The 21,267-nt window shown below is 39.6% G+C and overlaps 2 protein-coding genes across 3 annotated transcripts in view; one reads left to right on the forward strand and one right to left on the reverse strand.

Annotated features, from left to right (window-relative positions):
- Positions 1–753: 753 nt before the first annotated feature.
- On the reverse strand, positions 754–19,057 carry TATDN3 (TatD DNase domain containing 3). 2 transcript variants are annotated; one of them, XM_069108746.1, is made up of 10 exons: positions 18,894–19,057; positions 15,610–15,642; positions 14,972–15,045; positions 14,562–14,646; positions 13,078–13,140; positions 9,372–9,481; positions 8,464–8,519; positions 7,869–7,981; positions 6,733–6,813; positions 754–1,207 (listed from the first exon to the last, which is right to left on the reverse strand). In XM_069108746.1, exons 1-10 carry the CDS (start codon positions 18,957–18,959, stop codon positions 1,064–1,066), a joined length of 825 nt encoding a protein of 274 aa, XP_068964847.1. In that variant the 5' UTR covers positions 18,960–19,057; the 3' UTR covers positions 754–1,063. The 2 variants fall into 2 exon arrangements, with proteins under 2 accessions (XP_068964847.1, XP_068964848.1); XM_069108747.1 differs by having other exon boundaries at positions 18,966–19,053.
- Positions 19,046–21,267, forward strand: part of NSL1 (NSL1 component of MIS12 kinetochore complex) — a 35,246-nt gene continuing 33,024 nt past the window's right edge. The window contains exon 1 of the mRNA XM_069108745.1: positions 19,046–19,370. Coding sequence (XP_068964846.1) covers positions 19,101–19,370 — 270 coding nt within the window. The 5' untranslated portion in view covers positions 19,046–19,100. The remainder of the gene's footprint in view (positions 19,371–21,267) is intronic.

Consider the following 21,267-nt stretch of genomic DNA (forward strand, 5'->3'; position numbering starts at 1 on the left):
CATCTATGGTTTGGTGGTTAAACATCCTGGTCATGCTGCCCTCCATTTGGCTAGCTATTGTGGTCCTGTCTGGTCAAGATAGATAGTTAGGTACTGTGGTCCTGTCTTGCACTGGAAGGATGATGTGATTGTGGTTGAGTTCAAGAACATACCTGTTTCTGCAGGAATGGGTCTGGGGTCAGTGACTGGGCAGAGACAGTAGTTGGGTTCCCATCACATGGACACATCTGCTGCTCTGTGAGAAATATGAGTTCACGGACCCATCTGTTATTCTGGTGAGCAGTGAGATATATATGAAAAAGGTAGGATATTGACTGGGATTGGGCGGGAGAGAGGGCTAGGTAGGTACAGTGGGCCTGTTGTTAAGTGGGGCCTATAATGAAGTTAGAATATTGGGGCTGGGGGCAGCTGTATTAGGATTCCACCAATCTTACAGACCTTGGTGCCAGATATGGACAAGACTCTGTGCTAGGCTTATTAAGAAGTGGATATCTACTGTTTCTGGCTCACATTCTTTATAGAATGAATATATATATGCCATGTTTTATTAATACTGGACTAAAATGGCAATTTGGCAATAATAACAAATTACACAATTTTGGGGGGAAAATTAGAAATTTGTATGTTCTATAATAAATATTTCATTTTATAGATATGAAAATGTAATATCACTGCTGTGGTTAGTAAAAATCACTGGTATCTAAAATCAAACTTTTCTAAATCTACATGAAATAAATGTGAAATGTGACAAAACACAGACAAAAACAAAAATGACATTTATTAGGTAACATTTGGGTATGGCAAGGCACTACACAAAGCAGATTAAACAGTGCCTGTCTCTGGCCTACATGAACTCCCTTACCCTGAATAAAAAGATGCCACTCTGTTCCACAAGGCACTGGAGAGAGGAGCAGCAGCAGCATTTGCTTCCACCCTCCTTCCTGAGTATTTGATAGACCCTACGCAGATCATGTTCTTTCTTTGATCAGAAGATGCATTTTCCTTCAATGCTGCCACCTAGTGGTATATTAGGAAATGATCTTCCTGGAGAAAATCTGGCTGGTTATTTGTGAAGCAGATACTGTAGTTTGGGAAACAGTTTGAAAGCATTCTGAGTTGTCACTTCCATAACTTCTTCCACTGAGATCCCTTTCACCTGGGCAATTAATTCTGCAGAAATGGAAATGTTCCTAGGTTCATTCCGCTCCTGTAACACAGCAAGAATAAGTCCAATAAGCTATGACACCTAAAAGTACCAGATTTCTGGAACCTGAAGGAAACAAGACAAGCGAGACAAACTTCAGATAGCAATGTGTTGCTTTTCACTAAAAACAAAAATCAAGCCACTGTCCTTTATTTTCAAACATGCTACTGCCCTGGCTAAAGCACACATGTTCATGCTCTGCCTGAAAAAATCACTAGGGATCAGATAACTTAAAAAATAAAATTACAGTAAAGGTAATAATGCAATGGAAATACACCGAACAAATATAATATTGAGCCTCTACAAAGTCCTACTTTGATGCTAGTAGAATACAGAATCAGGCAGGTTCTACCATGTCAGCCAACCTTTAAGTAGAATCCTAGCAAGAGACCATGTCTGCTTTTCAAGGGACAGCCTAGCTATGACCAACACCAGTAGCTTGGCCACTTGGTGATGAATTCAGAAGCTACGGTTATTTATGAAATAAAGAAAAATGCAAAATGATCCCTTTCCACTTCTGTAGTGTCGGGGATGTTAAAGGACAAATTAAGATGTGGCTATTAAGAGTTATTAGAGCTGTTTTTTTTTTTTAACATGCTCAAAAGCAACAAGAAACATCATCTCATGAAAAATACCACCATAAAGATAATGGCAGTTTTTGTTCAACAGCTGTAGAGTGAAAAGAAATTTTATGAAGAACCTAAGACCCCTTTCAAATTAAATCAAAGTATACTCAGTGGCTTCAATGCAAAGTTGGGTAAAAGGAAGGATAGCAAAAAAACCTTGTTGGAAAATATGGGGTTCGAGGCTAAGAAAAGAGAAAGGTCAAAGGTTTGAAGATGACACAGAAGCCTCAAACATACAGCATTAACTTTATTTAAAAAGAGAAGTGAAAGTCATTAGACATGAGGAATATGACTCCAACTCCTCCCCCCAAAAAAAACCTCACCGAAAATATTCAACTGATTTTAACAGATAGGAAATGACTTGTTTCTGATTTGTGAGTCATTTATTTATCAGTTGTTTGTGTACAATCAGACCACTGACATGGTAAAAATTAAAATCAATACCAAATGAGAAGAAAAAATTAAAATGAGAAGACACAGTATACAAATAAGGCAATTCTAATCCAACTTTTTGAACAAACTATTTAAATTGCTGTTTAGAAAATGGAAAAATAGATAAAAGGACATCAATACACAATATCATCATTTCCTAAAGTTTAACCAATTTTTAAATAAAAGCTGACCCAGTCAAGCAGATCAATACGAAAGCCAAATTAGAAAATAAATTTGTTTATAAAATTTAATGGAAGATGGTGGGAGATTACAAGCGGTACTGCCTCAGAACAATAAAAGGCAATGGAGAGAAAAAAAATGTGCAAAAAATACAAAAAAACTTGTCAATAAAACTAAATGAGCCACATCATTTCAGGGGCATTTAAGGATGAAACTTAGGCAATGAACAGATAAAAAACGGAAAATATCTACAAATATTTCTATAGCTTTTCTTTATCACCAAAAAAGATGACAGAAGAAATGATTACTAACCCATAAGCTTATTTTTCCATTTTCATAAAATCTTTATAAGAATAAATTACATAGGCATCTAGAACATCCTCGATGAAAGTATGAGAAGGGAGGTTTTCATAAATGATATTCTAAGCTTTAATTATAAGGCTCATAACTGACTAAAAGGTGTGGAGGCCACAAGATCTCAGTGCATTGTGCACTGACTAAAAAAGCATTTGATTCAATAAAGGAAAGTGCCACCTTGAAGGCTATTTATTGTCTGACAAAGTATCTTCTGCACATATGTCAAAATCATACAACATTCCTCAAAAGATTTCACAGGGGGTAACTTTGTTCTGCGGCCTTCTAATTACTAATATCAAACTAAATGTAAAAAGGGGAGCTGTATGCTCGCTCAAGGTGTTTGCCACTGACATAAAAGCTGGACAGCACAGATGCTTCTAGATAATGGAATCACTAAATAGGTGGTAGCACAAATAGCTCACATCCCCCATGTCCCTCTACCACCTCACACAGTATACTTTGGAACTTAGAAGTGCCCAGGGTCACAGAACTGAGGAATGTAAACAGGAATACTAAGCAACATTCTCTCAAATACTTACAGAATCATCACCAAAAGAAACTTCACAAAGCACCCATATGTGAATAAATGATGTGCTGTTAGAGACTATGAGGAGCAGCCAAAGTAGATTCGGTCTCTTCCCTGTTCTTCCCTGCTTCTTTGGGCCCAAACCTGTTATTTCATCAGTTCAGGGGAATACCCAGTGGAGAAATGCCCTTTACCAATGCAGATTACCAACTGCTATTCAACTTAGACTCTTAGAGAGCTCCCTGGGACACAGAGGTTAGGTGACTTGTCCAGGGTCACAGTGCCAGTAATGTGTCAGATGTGGAACTTGAACCCAGGTTTTCCTGATTGAGCCTAGCTCTCTCTATACTATTTTATAATGCCTCTTTATGCTTCCACAACAGAATGGGACATATTACAGAAAGCAGAATTTCCACATGAATTAGTAAAAACCCCAGGTCATATCAGAACTCTCAGAGTATAACAACTACATGCAAAAAAAAAAAAAAAAAAGACCCAGGGAGTAGAAGCAGGACCTCCCCACTGCTCCGGCATCCGCCTTCCCCAATCCATGTAAAACGGGACTCTGAACAAACTTTGGAGCTGCAGAACCCACAAAATGACAAAGAGAAGCTAACCTCCCTCTGAAAACAGCCCGGCAGGCCAGCAGGAATCGGCCAGCGCAGTCCTCTGGGAGCCGAGCCCAGCCCCATGCCCCTGACCAGCTGGACTCCAGATCAGCAGCAGCTGTGGTCGTTTCCAGAATTATCAACACATAGATGCGAAGGACAAAGTGAGAGGTCAGTGCAGTCTGGACTTTGGGACCCAGTAAGTGGGAGTGCGTGGCTTTTGCCCCCAGGCGAGAAGCCGCTGAGACGCTGGCACAGCCAGCCAGTGCCACGTGGCAGCTTCAGCTCCTGGCCTGCAGACTGTTGGGGGACTAAGCACCAATCTGAGGGGTCATCGCTCTTGCTTTAACCTTCTTGGATCTGGATTGCAGTCTAGGGTGGAGGTCCTGGGGTGTGTGTCCAGCTTGCCAGAGCGTGTGGAAACCTCAGAGGGGGCACCCATCTAGTACCTCCGGCAGCTGAGAAAACCCCAGCGTTTGGGACGAAAGCTCCCCTGTCTGGTGGCAGAGTCCTACTGTGGCAAAAAGCCCAAATGACTGAGGGGTGACATGACCAGGCAAAGGAAACAAAATAGACAGAAGATTCCAACATTAGACTCCTATTTTGGGGACAAAAAGGAGCAAAGCATGGAACAGGAGGAAGACAGTGAAGTAAGAACTCCTGCTCCAAAAGCTTCAAAGGAAAATATGAGCTGGTTACAGGCCATAGAGGACCTTAAGAAGCAGATAAGAGAAGTGGAGGAAAAACTGGGAAGAGAAATGAGAACAATGCAAGAAAATTACAAAATGAGAGTCAACAGCCTGACTGAGGAAAATGACACCTTAAAAAAACAGACTAACTCAAATGGCAAAAGAGGCTCAAAAAGGCAATGAGGAGAAGAATGCCTTAAAAAGCCGAATTTGCCAGATGGAAAAAGAATCTTAAAAGCTCACTGTGGAGAATCATTGGTTCAGAATTAGATTGGAGCAAATAGAAGCTAATGACTTTATGAGAAATCAAGATGCTATTAAACAGATCCAAACAAATGAAAGAATAGAAGGCAATGTGAAATATCTCATGGGAAAAACCACTGACCTGGAAAATAGATCCAGGAGAGATAATTTAAAAATTATTGTACTACCTGAAAGCCATAATCAAAGTAAGAACCTAGAAATCATCCTCCAGGAAGTTCTCAAAGAAAACTGCCCTGATGTTTTAGAATCAGAGGGCAAAATAGAGGTTGAAAGAATCCACCAATCACCTGCTGAAAAAGATCCCAAAAAGAAAACTCCTAGGAATACTATAGCCAGGTTCTGGAATTCCTAGGTTAAGGAGAGAATATTACAAGCAGCCAGGAAGAAACAATTTGAATACTGTGGAAACACAATCAGGATAACCCAGGATCTGGCAGCTTCTACACTGAGGGATCGAAGGGCTTGGAATATGATATTCCGGAGGTCAAAGGAGCTGGGATTAAAACCAAGAGTCACCTACCCAGCAAAATTGAGTATCATGTTTCAGGGAAAATATGGTAATTCAGTGGAATAGAGGACTTTCAAGCATTGATGAAAAAACCAGAGTTTAATAGAAAATTTGACATTCAGATACAAGAAGCAAGAGAAGCATGGGAAGGTAAACAGGGAAAAGAAATCAAGGAACTTATCAAAGTTGAACTATTAACATTCCTACATGGAAAAACAATAATTGTAACTTACGAAACTTTTCTCAGTAGTTGAAGGGGATAGAAACATATTTGTGTCTATATATGAGGATATATGGGCATATGAATACATATGTGAATGTGAGTACATATGTTTACAGGTATACATAGACAGAGGGCACAGGATCAATTTAACAGGAAGGGATGATACTTAAAAGGTGAAATTAAGAGGTGAGAGAGGAATATAATGAGAGGAGATGGGGAGAGACAGAATGGGGTAAACTATCTCATATAGAAGAGGCAAGGGAAAATGGTTACAATGGAGGGGAAGAATAGGAAGGCAAAAGGGAATGGGTCAAACTTATTCCCATTGAATTTGGCTTGAGGAGGGAATGAAATACACACTAAATAGGGTATCTCACCCTCCAGGAGAGTAGGGGGGGAAGGGGATTAGAGGGGGGATGATGGAATGGAGGGCAGGCTGGGGGGGAGGGAAGTTGGGAGCACCCACTTTTGAAAAGGGACGGGATCAAAGTAGAGAATAGAACAGGTGGGAGGTGGGATAGGAGGGAGGGAAATATAGTCAGTCTTTTACAATATATCTACTAGGTTATTGTTTTTCATTAGCCACACATGTACAACCTATATTGAACTGCTTATCTTCCCAGTAAGGGTGGGTGACAAGGGAGGAAGGGACTGAATCTGGAATTCAAAGTTTTAAAATCAAATATTCAAATATATATATGTATATATACTATTATTAATATTATTTTACATGTAATTGGGAAATAAGATATACAGGCACTGGGGCATAGAGATCCACTGGAAAAGTCGAAAGGGGTATGGGAGAAAATATGGGAGAGCGCAGATTGGAGGAGGAGATATCCTATGGGACTGCTATTTTGGGGCAGTAGGCAGTAGGTAGGGGAAAAACTGGGAGAAAACGTGTAACTCAAAATCTGGCGGAAATGAATGATGTAAATCAGAAGTTAATAAAGCATTTGAAAAAAAAAATAAAATAAAAAAGACCCAACATAACACAGAGAAACTATAGGGTAAGTTTTGGTCCAATGCCCTCAATATTGTATTTAAACTATCATTTAAAAATACATAAGAATTGCAAATATCCCTGAGAGGTTTAAAATGGAAGTGTCATTTACCTGTTTTATCAGTCCCAGCACAGGTGAATCTGTTTCTAAGCATATAGAATATAAAGGCAGCTGCTTTATAAGTTTCTGTTTCTTAAGAGGAAAAATAAAAGATATTAAGTATTAAAATATGAGAGTAAGGTAAATATAAGCTATATGGATCCCATGTCTATATTGAAAATATTAGAATCTGAATGTCTTATTTATTATGCATTTTAATAGTTACTGCTATATAGCACTTTACTGTATGCAAAGCTCTTTCCCTAAGTTACTTCCCTTCATCCTTATGACAGTTCTGTGAAGTAGCAGGGCAGGTATTACAGATTATTTATTATTATTTACAGATGAAGAAACATGTCTAAGGTCATACAGTATTTCAGTGGTGGGGCCAATGGTTAAAACCCAGATTTTTTTTTACCCCAAATCTAGTGCTTTTTCTGACATACTACAGCTCCCTGTACTAGATACTAAACAGTATTTCCCAAAGGAATAATGAGGCTGATAATAGGAAAATGGCTTACCAAGCAAGTCACCAAATATCACATTCCCACTAAAATATAATTTCTTCATCTACTGTCATCTTTTAGGGCTCCTTTCTTACTGACTATTTTTTTATAATATTCAAAGACTTTGTGGTTTAGAAAATTACAATTCTATTGGCAACATTGGAATTGGGATTACATGGTCCCCAGGAATGATTTCTTCCTACTCAGCATCCAATTATGCTACCACAGCATGAACAATATTATCATGTGATACACTGTTTGATAATGCTAAATTAGCTACTTTTTTTAAGGAATGGAATTACCATCTCATGGGATTTTTAACCAAGAAGAAAAAAGCCATTTGATTATTGATAGTATTTGCTGGGAAAAAAAGACATGGGATTTTCTTCCTTAAAATGTCTAGCACTGCCAGATGTGACCAGAAAATATGAATTCTCCCTTCCAAATAATAAAAATAAGAAAATCCTTCCTTTTTATTATTTTTTCTCCATATTTATGTTTGTTATTAGTCTTCACAGACATTGTTAGGCAAATATCATGCAATATAAACTTAACTTTTGCACAGCACCTAACAATACCAGGAAAGTAAAGCTTATTCGGTAGATTTTAATCACCATGCTGAAATTTAGTGAAAGAATTCACCTGTTCACTCTTTGCAGAAGAAGGAGGAATTGAAAAAAAGTATCCCGCATTCACTCCTTCCATGGCTACAGACGGACGGCCATCAAACGCATGGAGCAGTACCTTTTCAGCACCTCTCAAAAAGCAAAGATAGATACACAATCCATTCTGATTACTTGAAAGGAGGTTTTTCCATTAATAAAATACAAACTGAGATATCAGAGGTTTTAAGTAAAAGACGACCACAAAGATAACAGGTTACCACTTCTTGATCTTTCAAATTTGAATGAAAGAACATATGGTATTCCATCAATTATTAGAAGAAGAATATAATCAATTCTTGAGTATCCCTGGCCTTGGAAAACAATGGTAGTAAGGAAAAAAACCTATTTATATGGCACTTTTAAGATTTACAAAATGCTTTCCCCAAGATAACCCTTTGAGTTATGCTATCATATTATATACTTAAAGACAGATTCTTATTCTGGGGAAAGTAGGCCATACAGTACTTTGTGGTCAACAGACTAATGACCCCACTTAGTTTTGTGATGCTTATACTACAAATAGAAGGTACCCTTTGCTTAGAGAAACACATGCTGCCCCCAAACCCACTTACCTTCCTTACGGAGGAGGTTAATAGTTGGTCTGCCTGCTGAGCGTGAGTGAACATTTCTAGAAAATAAAATCATATTTCTCCTATGGCTAAAAGACTACAAAAAGCAGACTACTGTATTTATTCTAATTACACAGGCATACTTGAGAGAGGTAAAGTAAAAATTCTTTCTAAGGAGAATCACTTTGATCACTGGCTCCTTAGCCTGCCATTCAAAGCCCTCATTGCCAATTTCTACTGTACTTCTTGAGGCTTATTTTACCTGACTCTAGTGCAGGGGAAAGAGCGTCAGGCTTGGAGTCAGACAACCTTAGTCTAAGATCTTGGTTCTATCACTTAATCTTTGTGTGACCTTGGAAAAATCATTTAGTATCTTTAGGTCTCCCTTTCTTCTTCTGTAAAGTGAGGGAGTTGGATCTTTAAGATTCCGTCCAGCTCCAAATGTATGATCCTATTATCCCTACTGTCTTCTTCACTCCAGCCAAACTTGCTCTCTTCTGCACATGTCCTAGGCCTTCCTGATGCTTGCCTTCTCTGATCAGGCTCTTCCACGAATCTCAAATGTCCATTTTCCCTTTTCTACCTGCTGAAATCCTTAGAGGCCCAGCTAAAACGTCATCGCCTCTACAAAGTCTTCTCTGAAGCCCTACTACAGCAGGCAGTGGGTGGTCTTGCTTTCATCTAAATTCAAAACATTTTGTTTGTACTCTTCTTGGACGTGTGTCATATTCTAATTTCTATTACAATTACTTGTGTATCCGCCTTAGCACTTCTGCCAGCCTGTTAAGTCTCTTAAAGAGGGACCAAGTCTTATTTAGCTGTGTTTCCCCCTGAACACAGCTCAGAATCTTGAGTATAGGAGCATATGCTTAATATGTGTTGATTGTTAATATTTAAAAAACTTAACCTACAATGGCAAATTTAGTTTTTTAGCTAACTGGATCTGTTTAATCAGGACTTGTCTCTGCTCCTCCTTGTCCTCGTCAGTCCTGGCATATTTTGGGGAGAAATCCAATCCAACCTGCAAATAGATAAGAAGAAAGAGCTGCAGTTTTGGTGACTTAACTCCAAACAAATAAATAACAAAAGAAAAATCATCTCTTGTGTGTAAATATATTGCTATAATCTAGACTTTGCTTAAATATGAGTTCAAGAGTTAGAATCTATTATCTTCAATGCTACCAAGTGATGTACGTGCTGTACCCGCTGGAAAATATTTATATTAGATCAGAGACCTTCATCTGAGACTTTGGGTTTCTTTAAATTCAATTTCAGAATTACTTATGCAGAAGTCTATAAGTCTAAAAACTGTTCTAAATCAAATAAGTGATCTTTTTTTAAAGGAAGAAAAAATGGTTAAGTATATAGAAGATGAAGACAAATACCAGTGAATTATTTTTTCACCTTCTGAAAGACTGTGAGGAGAACATCAGTCTGCTCTCCAATCTCTCAAGTTTACTGAGGAATTCCACTTTACTTCTGTTCTTTCTACTAATTGTGAGTACTACTAAAGGCTCTGTCTTTGGTTACTACTCTTTCCATACTCTTTCTCTTGAATATTCCAAGATCTAAGCTTAACTACCACTTCAGAGAAAAGACTCTCAACTGTGGCTTCTACATGTATAATCTCTAGCTCCATTCTAATTTCTTTTATGCTCTGCTCATGGGATATCATCATCTGGATATCCTACCAGTTCCTCAAACTGGGTTTATTATCTTTATAGGAAGAAAGAGATGAGGAATTGAAGAAGAGAGGTATAACATAGTAATGATGAGGGACTTCCCCCAGACGTCAGACAGGAGCGCCTTTCTGCCAAAAATAAGGCAGCTAAAAACTTCTTATCTTACCTCAGTGATAATTTCATTCTTCAAAGGGTAGAGGAAACAAGGGGAGATTGTATTCTGAATTTGATTCTCACTAACAGAGAAGAAGTAGTTACTGAAATGGAAATAACAGGAACATGAACACTCACTTCATTCTACAGTTTATAAAAGAATAGAAAAACTAGGTTTTGGGAAAACAGAGCTCAGTGGATTCAAAAGAAAGATAGGCAGGATCATAGGAACTAAAATGCTTCAGAAGAAGTCAGAGCAGGAGGGATGGGAGATAATCAATAATGAAATTCTGAAGATACAATAGAAAACAATTCCAATACTGGGAGGAAAAGGATTTGTCTGAAGACACTGGTATAGATTCATGGCACACTCACTAACCAACTCTGATTTTAAAAATAAGTGGACAGAAGATGTAAGTAAGGCCAAGTAACACATGATAAACATAAGAGTGTGGCATGATTCTGTAAAAACAGTTTTAGGAATGCTAAAGTCTGAAAGGAGCTAAGGCTTGTGAGGGAAGCTAAGAACAAAAGTGTTTTTTTAGCTATGTCAGGAGAAAAAGGAAGATCATAGAAGAACAGGTCCTTTGCTTGGGGTGGAGACTGATAGGAGAGAAAAGGTAATTATTTTTGTTTCTCTTTCCCCTATAAAGGAGAATGACCTTTCTACTAGAAGTAAAAGCACTAAATTATTAACATTGAATGTATACAAAAGAGAAGTAATAAGACAGTAAAAAAGCACTTAGATGCCCTTGATGGATTTAAATTACTTGGTACATAGGAACTGCATCATTGGGACCTGAAAGAGCTGGCAGATGAGATTTCACAGCCATTGTCAATGATATTCCCAGAAAGGGAAGGGGTACCACAAGACTGGTGAAGGGCAAATGTACTATATTTTTCAAAAAAGGGAAGAAAACTGAGTCTGCAAGCTAAGGGCTAGTCAACTAAAGGGAAAACTGTTGAAAGAATCATTAATGAGAAGGTAGATGAATAGCTTGAATAGGAAACAGCTTCATGAAGAACATGTAATGGCAAACTAAACCCATTTGCTTTTTTGACAGTAATACCACAGTAGTGGATCAGGGGAACAATATGGATTTAGATTATCTGGATTTTAGCAAGGCTTTTTGTTAGAATATCTCATATTATTGAAGAAGAAGAGATGGAGAGATATCAATTAGATAAATATACGGCCAGACTGATTAGATGGAGGGAGTCCAAGAGTAGTTGTTAATGACTTGGTGTTATTAGTGACAGGAAGTCTCTAGTATCTCTCCTAGGTTAACAATTTTATCAGTGACTTAGATAAAGTCATAGACGGTATGGCTACCACATCTGCAGATGAAGTGAAGCTGAGAGGGACAGCTAATATACTGGGTAACACTCAGGATCCAAAAGTATCTTCACAGGTTCAAGCACTGGGCTGAAACTAATAAAATGAAATCCAATAGGGATAAATGTAAAATCTTGCACTTGAGTAAAAAAAAAAAATCATCTCCATAATTAGAAAGGGATGAGGACACCTGGATAGACACCATTTTTTTTTCCTGAAGATATGGACAGTGCTAATGACCTGCAAGCTCAGCCCATCCTACTGGGAGTCCTTTATACTCCATTTAACTCCTAACAGAAGTCAGCTGTGTGGTATGCTGCAGCAACAACTGTGGGCTGCTTATGAGGAGCGTGGCTTCTGGGAACAGGGAGGCAAAAGACATACTATTCACAATGCCCTAACCAAACTTCATCATGTTAGGTTCTTGGTGCCACTAGTTTCACAAGTACACTAATAAACTGGAGTGTCCAGAGGAGGGCAACTAGGATGGTGAAGGGCCTTGAGTTCATGCCACACAAAGATTAGTTGAAAAAATAGGGCACAGTTAGCCTGAAGACTTGGGTAAAGATATAATAGCTGTCTTCAAATCTCTGAAGGGCTGTCATTTAGTGGAGGGATTAGACTTTTCTGTTCAGCTCTGCTCTTTTCAAAATAAGAAGCAGTGAGTAGAAGTTGTAAAGAGAAAAATTTAGATTTGATACGAGCAAAAACTAACAATTAGAACTATGCAAAAGTGGAATGGCTTGGCTTAAGAGGTGGTGGAATCCCCCTCCTTATAGATTTTCCTTTAGGCTGAATGATCACTTGTCAGGTATGTTAGGGGGTGGCCTATACGGCTGCTAAGGTCCCTTCCAACTCTCAAATTCTGTGAAGATCTTACTTCCCTATTTCTCTTATTGGTACCACCATTCTCCAGTACCTATGACACATTATCATCTTTGATGCTTCTTTCTACTTGAATTCCATATCCAATAAGGCCTATCTATTCTGTCTCCAAAATATTTCTGCATTTTAACTCTTTTTTATTTTTAATTATTCCACTTTGCTTCAGGCCTAACTCACATGCTATCTCCTTACTTAAATCTTCTAATACTACAGCCACAAATGAACTTTTCCTATTAACTCCGATAAAGCACATACTTAAACCTCTTAACTTACTCTTTTTTTATTAGTTATTTGTGTACATGTCTTAATTTCCCTCACAGACTAAAAGCTCCCTGAGAGTAAACAGCCTTTCTAACCTAACTTAATGCCTCTCACAGTGCTTTGCAGTTAATAAGCACACAACATATATTTGTTGAACTGTTGAATGTTGACTGACATACTCCAAGCAAATCAGATGACTAGGACAGAAATTAAGAAATGTTTTCAGTTTAGAGATGAGGTGTTTTCTGTGGGATGGGATGGTCTTGGTTAGTCTTATTACCTAAGTCAAAGGGGACTTACCTCCCCAATTGCCAACAAGTGATCTTTATAACTTTCTATAAGTGGCAAAGCTACATCCAACTCCTAAAAGAAAAGATAAGACTGTTTTAAATAAAACAAATAAAAAATAATTAAGTAGTCCTATTTATCTTGAATTACTTTAATTATATCTAGTCTGTTGTTAAAGAAAACACTTCATGTCTTAGACCCTTTAGGGGTTCAAGGATTTCACTGCTAATATTTGCCTCTCAGAATTTTAACCTATAACCTTGCCTTAATCTGTTGTTTAATTACATGGAATTATGGAAAATATCACACCAAAAGTTCTATATTCCACTCTGTTATTACATATTAAAGATTTGTGTTATCCCAGCCAAATATTTTAACTCCTTGTAACTTATCTTTTGTCCACCAACCAAAATATCTATTAAGCAAGCACCTACCACATGCCCAATATAGTACTGGGTACTGTGGAAATTTTACAAGGAATAGAAAGATGTAGTCTCTGTTTTTAAGGAAATTACGAATCAAGGGAGAGACAAAACATATTCTGGAACAATATTAAACTCTGTGTTATTTGCATAAGAACTCTGCAACTTCTATTAGGTATTAATACAAATCATCTGCCAGCCACAGAGCAGTATCATTAGGTTTGATGAATCTTTGCTCTGAGAGTCTGGGATTGTACTCACTGAATTTTTGCATTATAATTATGCTACTAAGTTAAATAGCTTTTATGCTTTGAATTTTAATTAGTCCATAATTGAGGAAGGCACTGTATAGCAATGACTCCTAACTTTGGGAGGAGTTGAAATATTGATTCCTCTGAAAAATTAAGCTTCTCAAGGGCAGAGATTGTTTGATTTTTATCTTTGTACCTGTTTTACCTCTAGCACAAGTGCTTGGAAAATAGCAGGTACTTAATAAATACTAGTTAATGGAATACTGCAATACAAGAACTGAGAATCACCACAGTAAAAAATAGTCTCAAATCCGACCCTGTTCACAAAACATTAAGAGACTACTAAAAAATTTCCATTTCTTCAAAACGATGGTTGTTATTCAGTTTTTCAGTCATGCCTGACTCTTCGTGACCCTATTTGGGGTTTTCTTAGCAAAGATACCAGAATGGTTTGCCATCCTTTCTCTAGCTCATTTTACAGATAAGGAAACAGAAACAAGCAGGGTTAAGCGACTTGCCCAGGGTAACACAGCTAGTGAGTGTCTAAGGTCACATTTGAGCTGAGGAAGATGAGTCTTCCTGCTTTCAGGCCCAGCACTCTACTCTCTATGCTACCTAGCTGTTCCTCTTCAAAATGGAGTCAGCAACTATATTAAAATATGGGCTGGGATCATAAATGTGGAAAAAAAATTTCTAAACAATATAGAACGCAAGACCTTTGTAAAAACTCTTATATCTTCACTGTATATACCGGGGAATAGATGTTACTTTACTAGCAGTCATCTGTGCATTTAGTATTATTACTAATTCTATCTGATGGTACCTTCAAAGTGACACTTCGTTGGTCTTCTGGTTGAAGTCCTTGAACAGGGTGAATACCTAGGCATGGCAGAACAAATCCCATATATCTAAAAATAGAGAAACAGTTACCAAGTAGTAGAGCAGAAAAAGTAAACTACCATTCCATTTTGGAGAATAACCAGAAAGAAATACTGACAGTCCCCCATTTGTTCAAGACCATATTAAAGTCAGCTTCATTGTTCCCTTTCACTAAGCACTGATAATGTTCAGATTATATTTCATACCTCGGTCTATAAATGATTACTGATTTTTAACATGTCTACTTTTAATGCTAAGATATATGTTTGTGCATAAAAAAGTATATGTGTGTATACACACATACATGTGCATGTATGTATATATGAAAATATGTATAAATGAAAAAGGAGCTACCTTTTGGAAAGCTGCATAATCTTTTCAAATTCTCCTGAATGTTCAGCCACTGTTACAAGGGCTAACACATTGGCCTGCAGCAAGAAAATATAAAGCATTTAGAATACCACACAATACATACTTATAAGCTATGTGACCATGATCAAGTCTCTGAGACTAAAATGAGGATAATGAAATTTCTATTACCTGGCTCTCAGGGTTAGTATAAGGCAAGTGCTTTGTAAACCTTAAAGTGGTATGTAAATGGGAGTAAGTTTCATTTGTTCAAGAAGACTTCCACATCATCTATGAATTTTAACTATCCTGGCTAACTCCATTTTCCATAAGCATGGTTTTTGGAAAGTTGGTTATGATAGAAAAAGGAAAATTAGGATCTACTTTCTGCTCTTTCATTTCTCTGAAATATCAAAGAAAGCTAGAGATAAAATGGATCTCAAGAGGTCTTCTAAGAATTAGTAACTTATTATTTAATATTTTTTTCTTGAAAAAAGAAATGTTCCAGAAAATTTTATATACTCTAAATCTGAAACTTGATAACCAACATGAAATGCTACTGATGCCTAGGTAAATCAGAGGAGCTAAATTTCCTAGTTTTAAGCTGTCTTTGCATAGAATTAGTATAGATTGTAGATACTGACCTTCTTGGCTCTTTCCAACACATCTTCAAGGTCCTAAAAGACAGGATAATTAATCTTAAATATCTTATAAGACATAAGTAAATATATGTATATATTATTACATTTTAGATGAATATGTAGCTCAGAACCAAAGGACCATAAAGAATGGCTACAGATAACATTAGAGAGAAAACAGGACAATTTAAGAGTTCCAAATTGGTTTCAGGCTTAGTTAACATACATTAAACAATGTATATCCATTCAAATAGCATACTAAGTTGTGTTTTCAGAATCAAGGCTAAACAAGGGGACCTAGTGAAGCTGGACAAAGTGAACAAAGGTTATTTTTAATCAAAGTGGATCTTACAAAATATTGGTCCTAGTTGGGTTGTCCATCTTTCCCCCATACCCTATCTTTAAAAAAATTGGCCAGCATGGTAAGGAGGGACAGGCAGTTTAGAGGAAGGAGAATGAGTAGAATAGGGTAATGGACTGTACCTATTATTTCATTGGTACAGGGAATTCTCTGATGAGGAAACACTCTACCAATACAGAGACCTATATATAGGCTTAGAGAGTTGCCTGGGTTCACTAAGAGGTTAAGAGTCTTGTGCAGAGTCCCATAGCCAGTATGGGTCAGAGGCAGGAACAAAACCCAAGTCTTTCTGACCAGCTGTCTATCCAAGAGACTATGCTGCTTCTGAACAGACTATCATGAATAAAGACTAATAAATAACCAAGCACAATACTAGTGTTATTAACAATAATAAACATCTTTCAGTCTTCAAGTTGGCTATTTGTACCAGTTATTAAAATTAAATAAGGTTATGTGTTTATGTGTGATAAATATGGAAAGGTTTGGGGAAAATGCTTTCACAGGTAAAGAAAAACAAGAGAAGCTTAAAAGAGTTATATTTTAAAGAGCCCTATATCAGGAATTAGGAGACTTGGGTTTGAATCCCAGCTCTCCTACTTACAATCTATATAATTTTGATCAAGTCACATAACCTTATCATGACTACTGTTTTATCTCTCTACTGAGGAGGCAAAACCAAAGGTTAAGGCCCTTTCTGGTCTAAATCTTATGATCCTATGCCTAGATAATCTCTCCAAGAACAGCATCCTTTGGAGAGGAGACAATGTTCTGTTTTTCCCTGGGAAAGGAGCCTCAGCGATTTCTGGGTGCGCCTTGATAAGGGTAAGAATCTCTACCCTGAGAAACCAAGAGAGGGCAGAGGGAGGAATAAGCATAACATTTGCATTTTGTTGCCAATGTTCTTCCTGTCATTTATACAACACCCCCCAGAGGAAGTTTGCCTTTAAGCTACTACTGAATAGGCTTGTTCAAGGGTTCATCTCACACCTCTCCTCCTTGCTAACATTTATATAGCACTTACTATGTGCCAGGCACTATGTTAAACACTTTACAAATATCTCATTTGATCCTCACAGCAACTTTGGGAGGTAGGAGGTTTTTATTATCCCCATTTTACAAATGGATAAACTGAGGCAAAAGTTAAGTAACTTGCCCAGGGTCATACAGCTACTGTCTGGGTCTGGATTCTAACTCAGGTCTTCGTGACTCCAAGTCCAGAGCTCTATCCACAGTGTGACCTAGCTGTTTACTAGAAGCATAGTTTTTCTAAATACTTCAATAAGGGTCATATTGGTCTAGCTGGATTCAGTTCTCTCTGTATTTTGGTCCTGAACTCTTGGGGAATGTTTGCTTATGAAACAGACTCACAGATTCCCTATGCCTGGCTTTCAGACTGTGAGTTGCCCACAGTAAGGCCTACTTTATTTCAAAAGCATCAAGCACAAAGTCCTAAATGATGGGCAGTTTCCAGTCTCATGGTGCTGATTACTGACCTTGATATTTACTAACTCCATGCCTCAGTTTCCTTATTTGTAAAAAGATGAGCTTAGACTCCAAATTCCCTTCTGGCTCTAAATCCTATAACTTGTAAAGTGTGTTTGGATCAGCATTAATTGACTTTTATATGGTTGCTATTGCTGCCTTATTTTTGTCTTTCTTAAAATGGGTTAGCTTGAACTCTATTTCACAAGTGAGTGCCATACCTCTCTATTGCTTTTACTTATTGGGAACTGGAATGGATTGGAACAAAAAACCTCTCTGGCACTGAGAGTTGTCCTTGAATACCTGAAGAACTAGAATATGAGCTCCTGGAGGGCAGGGCCCTTTTATTTTTGTATTCCTGTCACCTAAGATAATAGCTAGCATTTACATAGCCTTCTGAAGTTGCAAAGTGCTTTACAAATATTACTTCACTTTATCCTCACAACAACCCTGGGAAGTAGGTGCTATTTTGTCCCCATTCAATGCAGTTCCAACTAATCTTGGCACATTCTGCTCAGCCTCAAAGGAGACTGGGAGTAGAAACTGCAGGTGAAAGCTGTAAAAACCAACCAACCAACCAATTCATACGGCATATAAAAGGAGAGCCTCCTTCCCAATCAGCTTTCCAACAATTGGAATGTGCTTCAAAGGAGCAGGTGGCAAGCTCCCTGAGCCAAGGCTGGATGCTTGTGCACTGGTCGGGTGGTTACATTGGGGATTCCACAAGCTGGTGCAGGCGGCTTCTTTCTGTGCCACCAGCCCCTCACATTCAGGGGGGTCTCTCTGGCTTCCTGGCGTCCCCACTAAAACCCTGCCTTCTCCAGGAAGCCTTTCCCGATTTCCCCCTGACGCTAATGCTTTCCCTCTGGGGATTATCTTCAATGTAACTCTGTATATAGCTGGTTTGTAAGCTGTCTCCTGCATGAGACTACGAGCTCTTTGAGCAGCGAAGTGAAACAGGAGATAGAGACCTAGGTCTAGAGTCGGGAGGATCTGAGTTCAAATCTGTCTTCAGACACTTACTAGCTGTGTGACCCTTGGCAAGTCACTTACCCGTTTGCCTCAGTTTCTCCATCTGTAAAGTGGGAATGGATACTAGCATCTGCCTCCCAGAATCGTGAGGCTCAAAGATGTAAATATAAATGTTAGTTACTATTATTGGAAGCAGGTAATGTGGAGTGTTGCCCTTTGCACCCCAGGAGATAGCTTATTAGCACATTATGTGACACGTTAGGCGCTGAATAAATGTTTGTCGACTGACTGAATAAAGTCCCTGACAGACCACCACCTCCTCCTTCCCTTCTGCACGAGGCCGGCGGGGCAGCAGGAAAGCCAGCGCATGCGCTCGCCCAGTCGGTCAACCCCGAGGGAGCCCAAGGGCACATGTGTAAGGGAAAGCAAGGGATTCGATGGCTCCTCACTTTCGCCCCACCGCAGCCTAACGTACCGAGTCGAAGTCGACCGCGGAGAGGTGACAGTGACAATCCACAAACCCGGGCGTCACGGAAACCATAGCTACCTCTTCTCTCGGGCAGGGCGCAACTACGAAGGCTCCAGCTTCCCGGTAGTGCCGCCAATAACGTCCGGTTTTCTATATAGCCCCGCCCTTCCGCTTCCGGAATCTGTGCCCCGCCGATTTCGAAATTGAGGAAAAATGGCGGGGAACGCGGAGCGCGCGCCGGAGCAGGAGCAGGAGCAGGAGGAGGGTGACGAAGAAAAGGAGAAGGAGGAGAAGCAAGTTGCGGTTGTAGGGGCAGTCTCAGGCCCGGCCTCGTCCACCGGCCCCGTGGAGGACTTCCGAGTGCGCTGCGGGTCGCAGAAGGCGGTGGCCGAAGTGCTGAAGATGTGCCACCGCTTCATCCAGGAGCTGGGGGACGTTCTGCCCGAGAAGAGCCGGGAGCTGGCGCTGAAGGAGGCGCAGTGGGTATGGGCGCTCCCCTCCCCCATCAGCTAGCACAGCCTTCCCCGCATCCCACGTCACCGACCCCTACCTAGAATATCACGGGTTCGCGAGACCCTAGACCCGGTTCCTTATTTTACAGACGAGGAGACTGAGGCCCAGGAGCTTATCGGCGGGTCAGCTGGGCCTTCTCCCTTAGCTCCTGCGGCGTAGGCTGAAGAGATGGAGAAAAGGGAAAAGAGAGGCCGGGGAGGGGAGGCCCAAGGGCCGCAAAGGGCAGGGCGTGCGTGCCCTCCGTTACCAGCCGTGCTTTGGATTCACTGCCCGACACGGAAGGGGCGTTGTGGGGCTAAGCACACCTGTGTCTATGTGCCTGTGTTCGGGATACTCTATTTGGCAGAAAACTAGAAGGCAGTCTGGTAGAAACTAAGTTTAGATCAGCCTCTCGCTCTGACCTAAAGGCTACTTGACTTTACTATCAGAAGTCACGTCCTAAGGCAGCTAGAGGAGCAAAGAAGGTATTTTTCAGATCTCGTGACCAAACAAGGGACAGAGAGACTTGAGAGTCACAGAGGTGTGCTGATCCATCCTCCTAAATCCTATTCGATCTCCCTGTTAACTTATATCCAGTCTTAGGCCCTCTTTTGAGCCGCGGTGTCCCGTTATTTACTGCCTTTTGGACATCCAGAGCTCAGTGTCCCATAGGCATCTCAAATTCAACCCCAGATCCTCCCCTTTTCTGAACTTCCCTTGAAAACTTCACCATACTCCTCAGCTCCTCAATCTCACTCACTTGGTCTTGTCTTTTCTTACTTTTAACACCTCTCCCTTGCGCCCCCTTCTTTCTATTCGCCTTGATTGTGCCCCTTATCACCTCTCACCTGGACTATTATAATAGCCTCCTTTTAAAAAAGCTTTCTTTTTAAAAATACATTGTTTTGGCATTACCCAAATTTCTTCCTCTCCTTTCCCCTTTCCTCGGCCAGACAGCTATCCCTTGTAACCGTTTTTTTAAAGAAAGAGAAGAAAAGAAAAAGTTAAGCATAATTGATCAGTACCTTAAAAAAAATCTGACACTTATTTGATGTTGCACACCTGTGGACTCCGACATCTGCCAATGAACTGTGGAGGTATCTTCCATATCTATTCTATGGGGTCTATCTGACTAACTTCTCTTTTCTCCTTTGCTGGTTCTTAATGTCACACCCACTAATTACTGCTGTAGTTACTGCTGCACTCCTAGGCTCTGTCCTGAATCCTCTTTTCCCCCTAAATTGCCTTGTTTAATGTTCTCATTGGCTCCTGTGGATTCAATTATTCTTTCCGTGTAGATGATTTCTAGGTTTGTATCTAGTCCTGCTCTCTCCTGTGCCATAGTTCCACATTATCCTTTGGACGTCTTAATCTGGATATTCCATAGATATCTCAGACTTCAACATGTCCAAAGCAGAACTTAGTACTTTTTCTCCCAAATCTTTCCTGGCAAGAGCATCACCACCCTCCCAGTCATCCAGGCTTCCCCCTTCAGTGTTATCCTGTCAGCCTATGCAGAATCCTGGTGCTTTGACCTTCACACCATCTCTCATAAATTCCCTTTTTTGCTCACGACCTTCACCATCTCCCAAGCTGACTCTGACAGTCTCTTTCTAACGGGTCTCTCTGTCTAGACTGTAGTCTGGGTCTGACCATTTAACCTTCCTGTTCAACGAGCTCCAGTGGCTTCCTATTTGCCTTCAGGACCAAATTGAAACTCCTCTGTTTGGCATTAAAGTCCTTCACAAGCTGGCCCCATCATATCTTCCAGTCTTAACACTTTACTCTCCTCCAACCACTTTATAATCTATTTTCAGTGTCCTACTTGCTCTTCCTCACACATGATGCTCCATCTCCTGACTCTGCCTTTATCCTGGATGTCCACCAT

Source organism: Petaurus breviceps, unplaced genomic scaffold (genome assembly GCF_028583685.1).
Source record: "Petaurus breviceps papuanus isolate PSGF00001 unplaced genomic scaffold, PetGlider_PUasm1.0 90434, whole genome shotgun sequence".
NCBI classification, from domain to species: Eukaryota; Metazoa; Chordata; class Mammalia; order Diprotodontia; family Petauridae; genus Petaurus; species Petaurus breviceps.

What these genes read in the sequence shown, in the direction of transcription:
- TATDN3 (XM_069108746.1), bottom strand. Translation starts at nt 18,959, where the DNA reads ATGGTTTCCGTGACGCCCGGGTTTGTGGATTGTCACTGTCACCTCTCC. An exon ending in ACTTGTTGGCAATTGGGGAG is followed by an intron (nt 9,482 to 13,077) that starts GTAAGTCCCCTT and finishes ATCTATTTGCAG; the next exon opens with GTTGGATTGGATTTCTCCCC. An exon ending in TGCTGGGACTGATAAAACAG is followed by an intron (nt 1,208 to 6,732) that starts GTAAATGACACT and finishes GCTGTGTTACAG; the next exon opens with GAGCGGAATGAACCTAGGAA.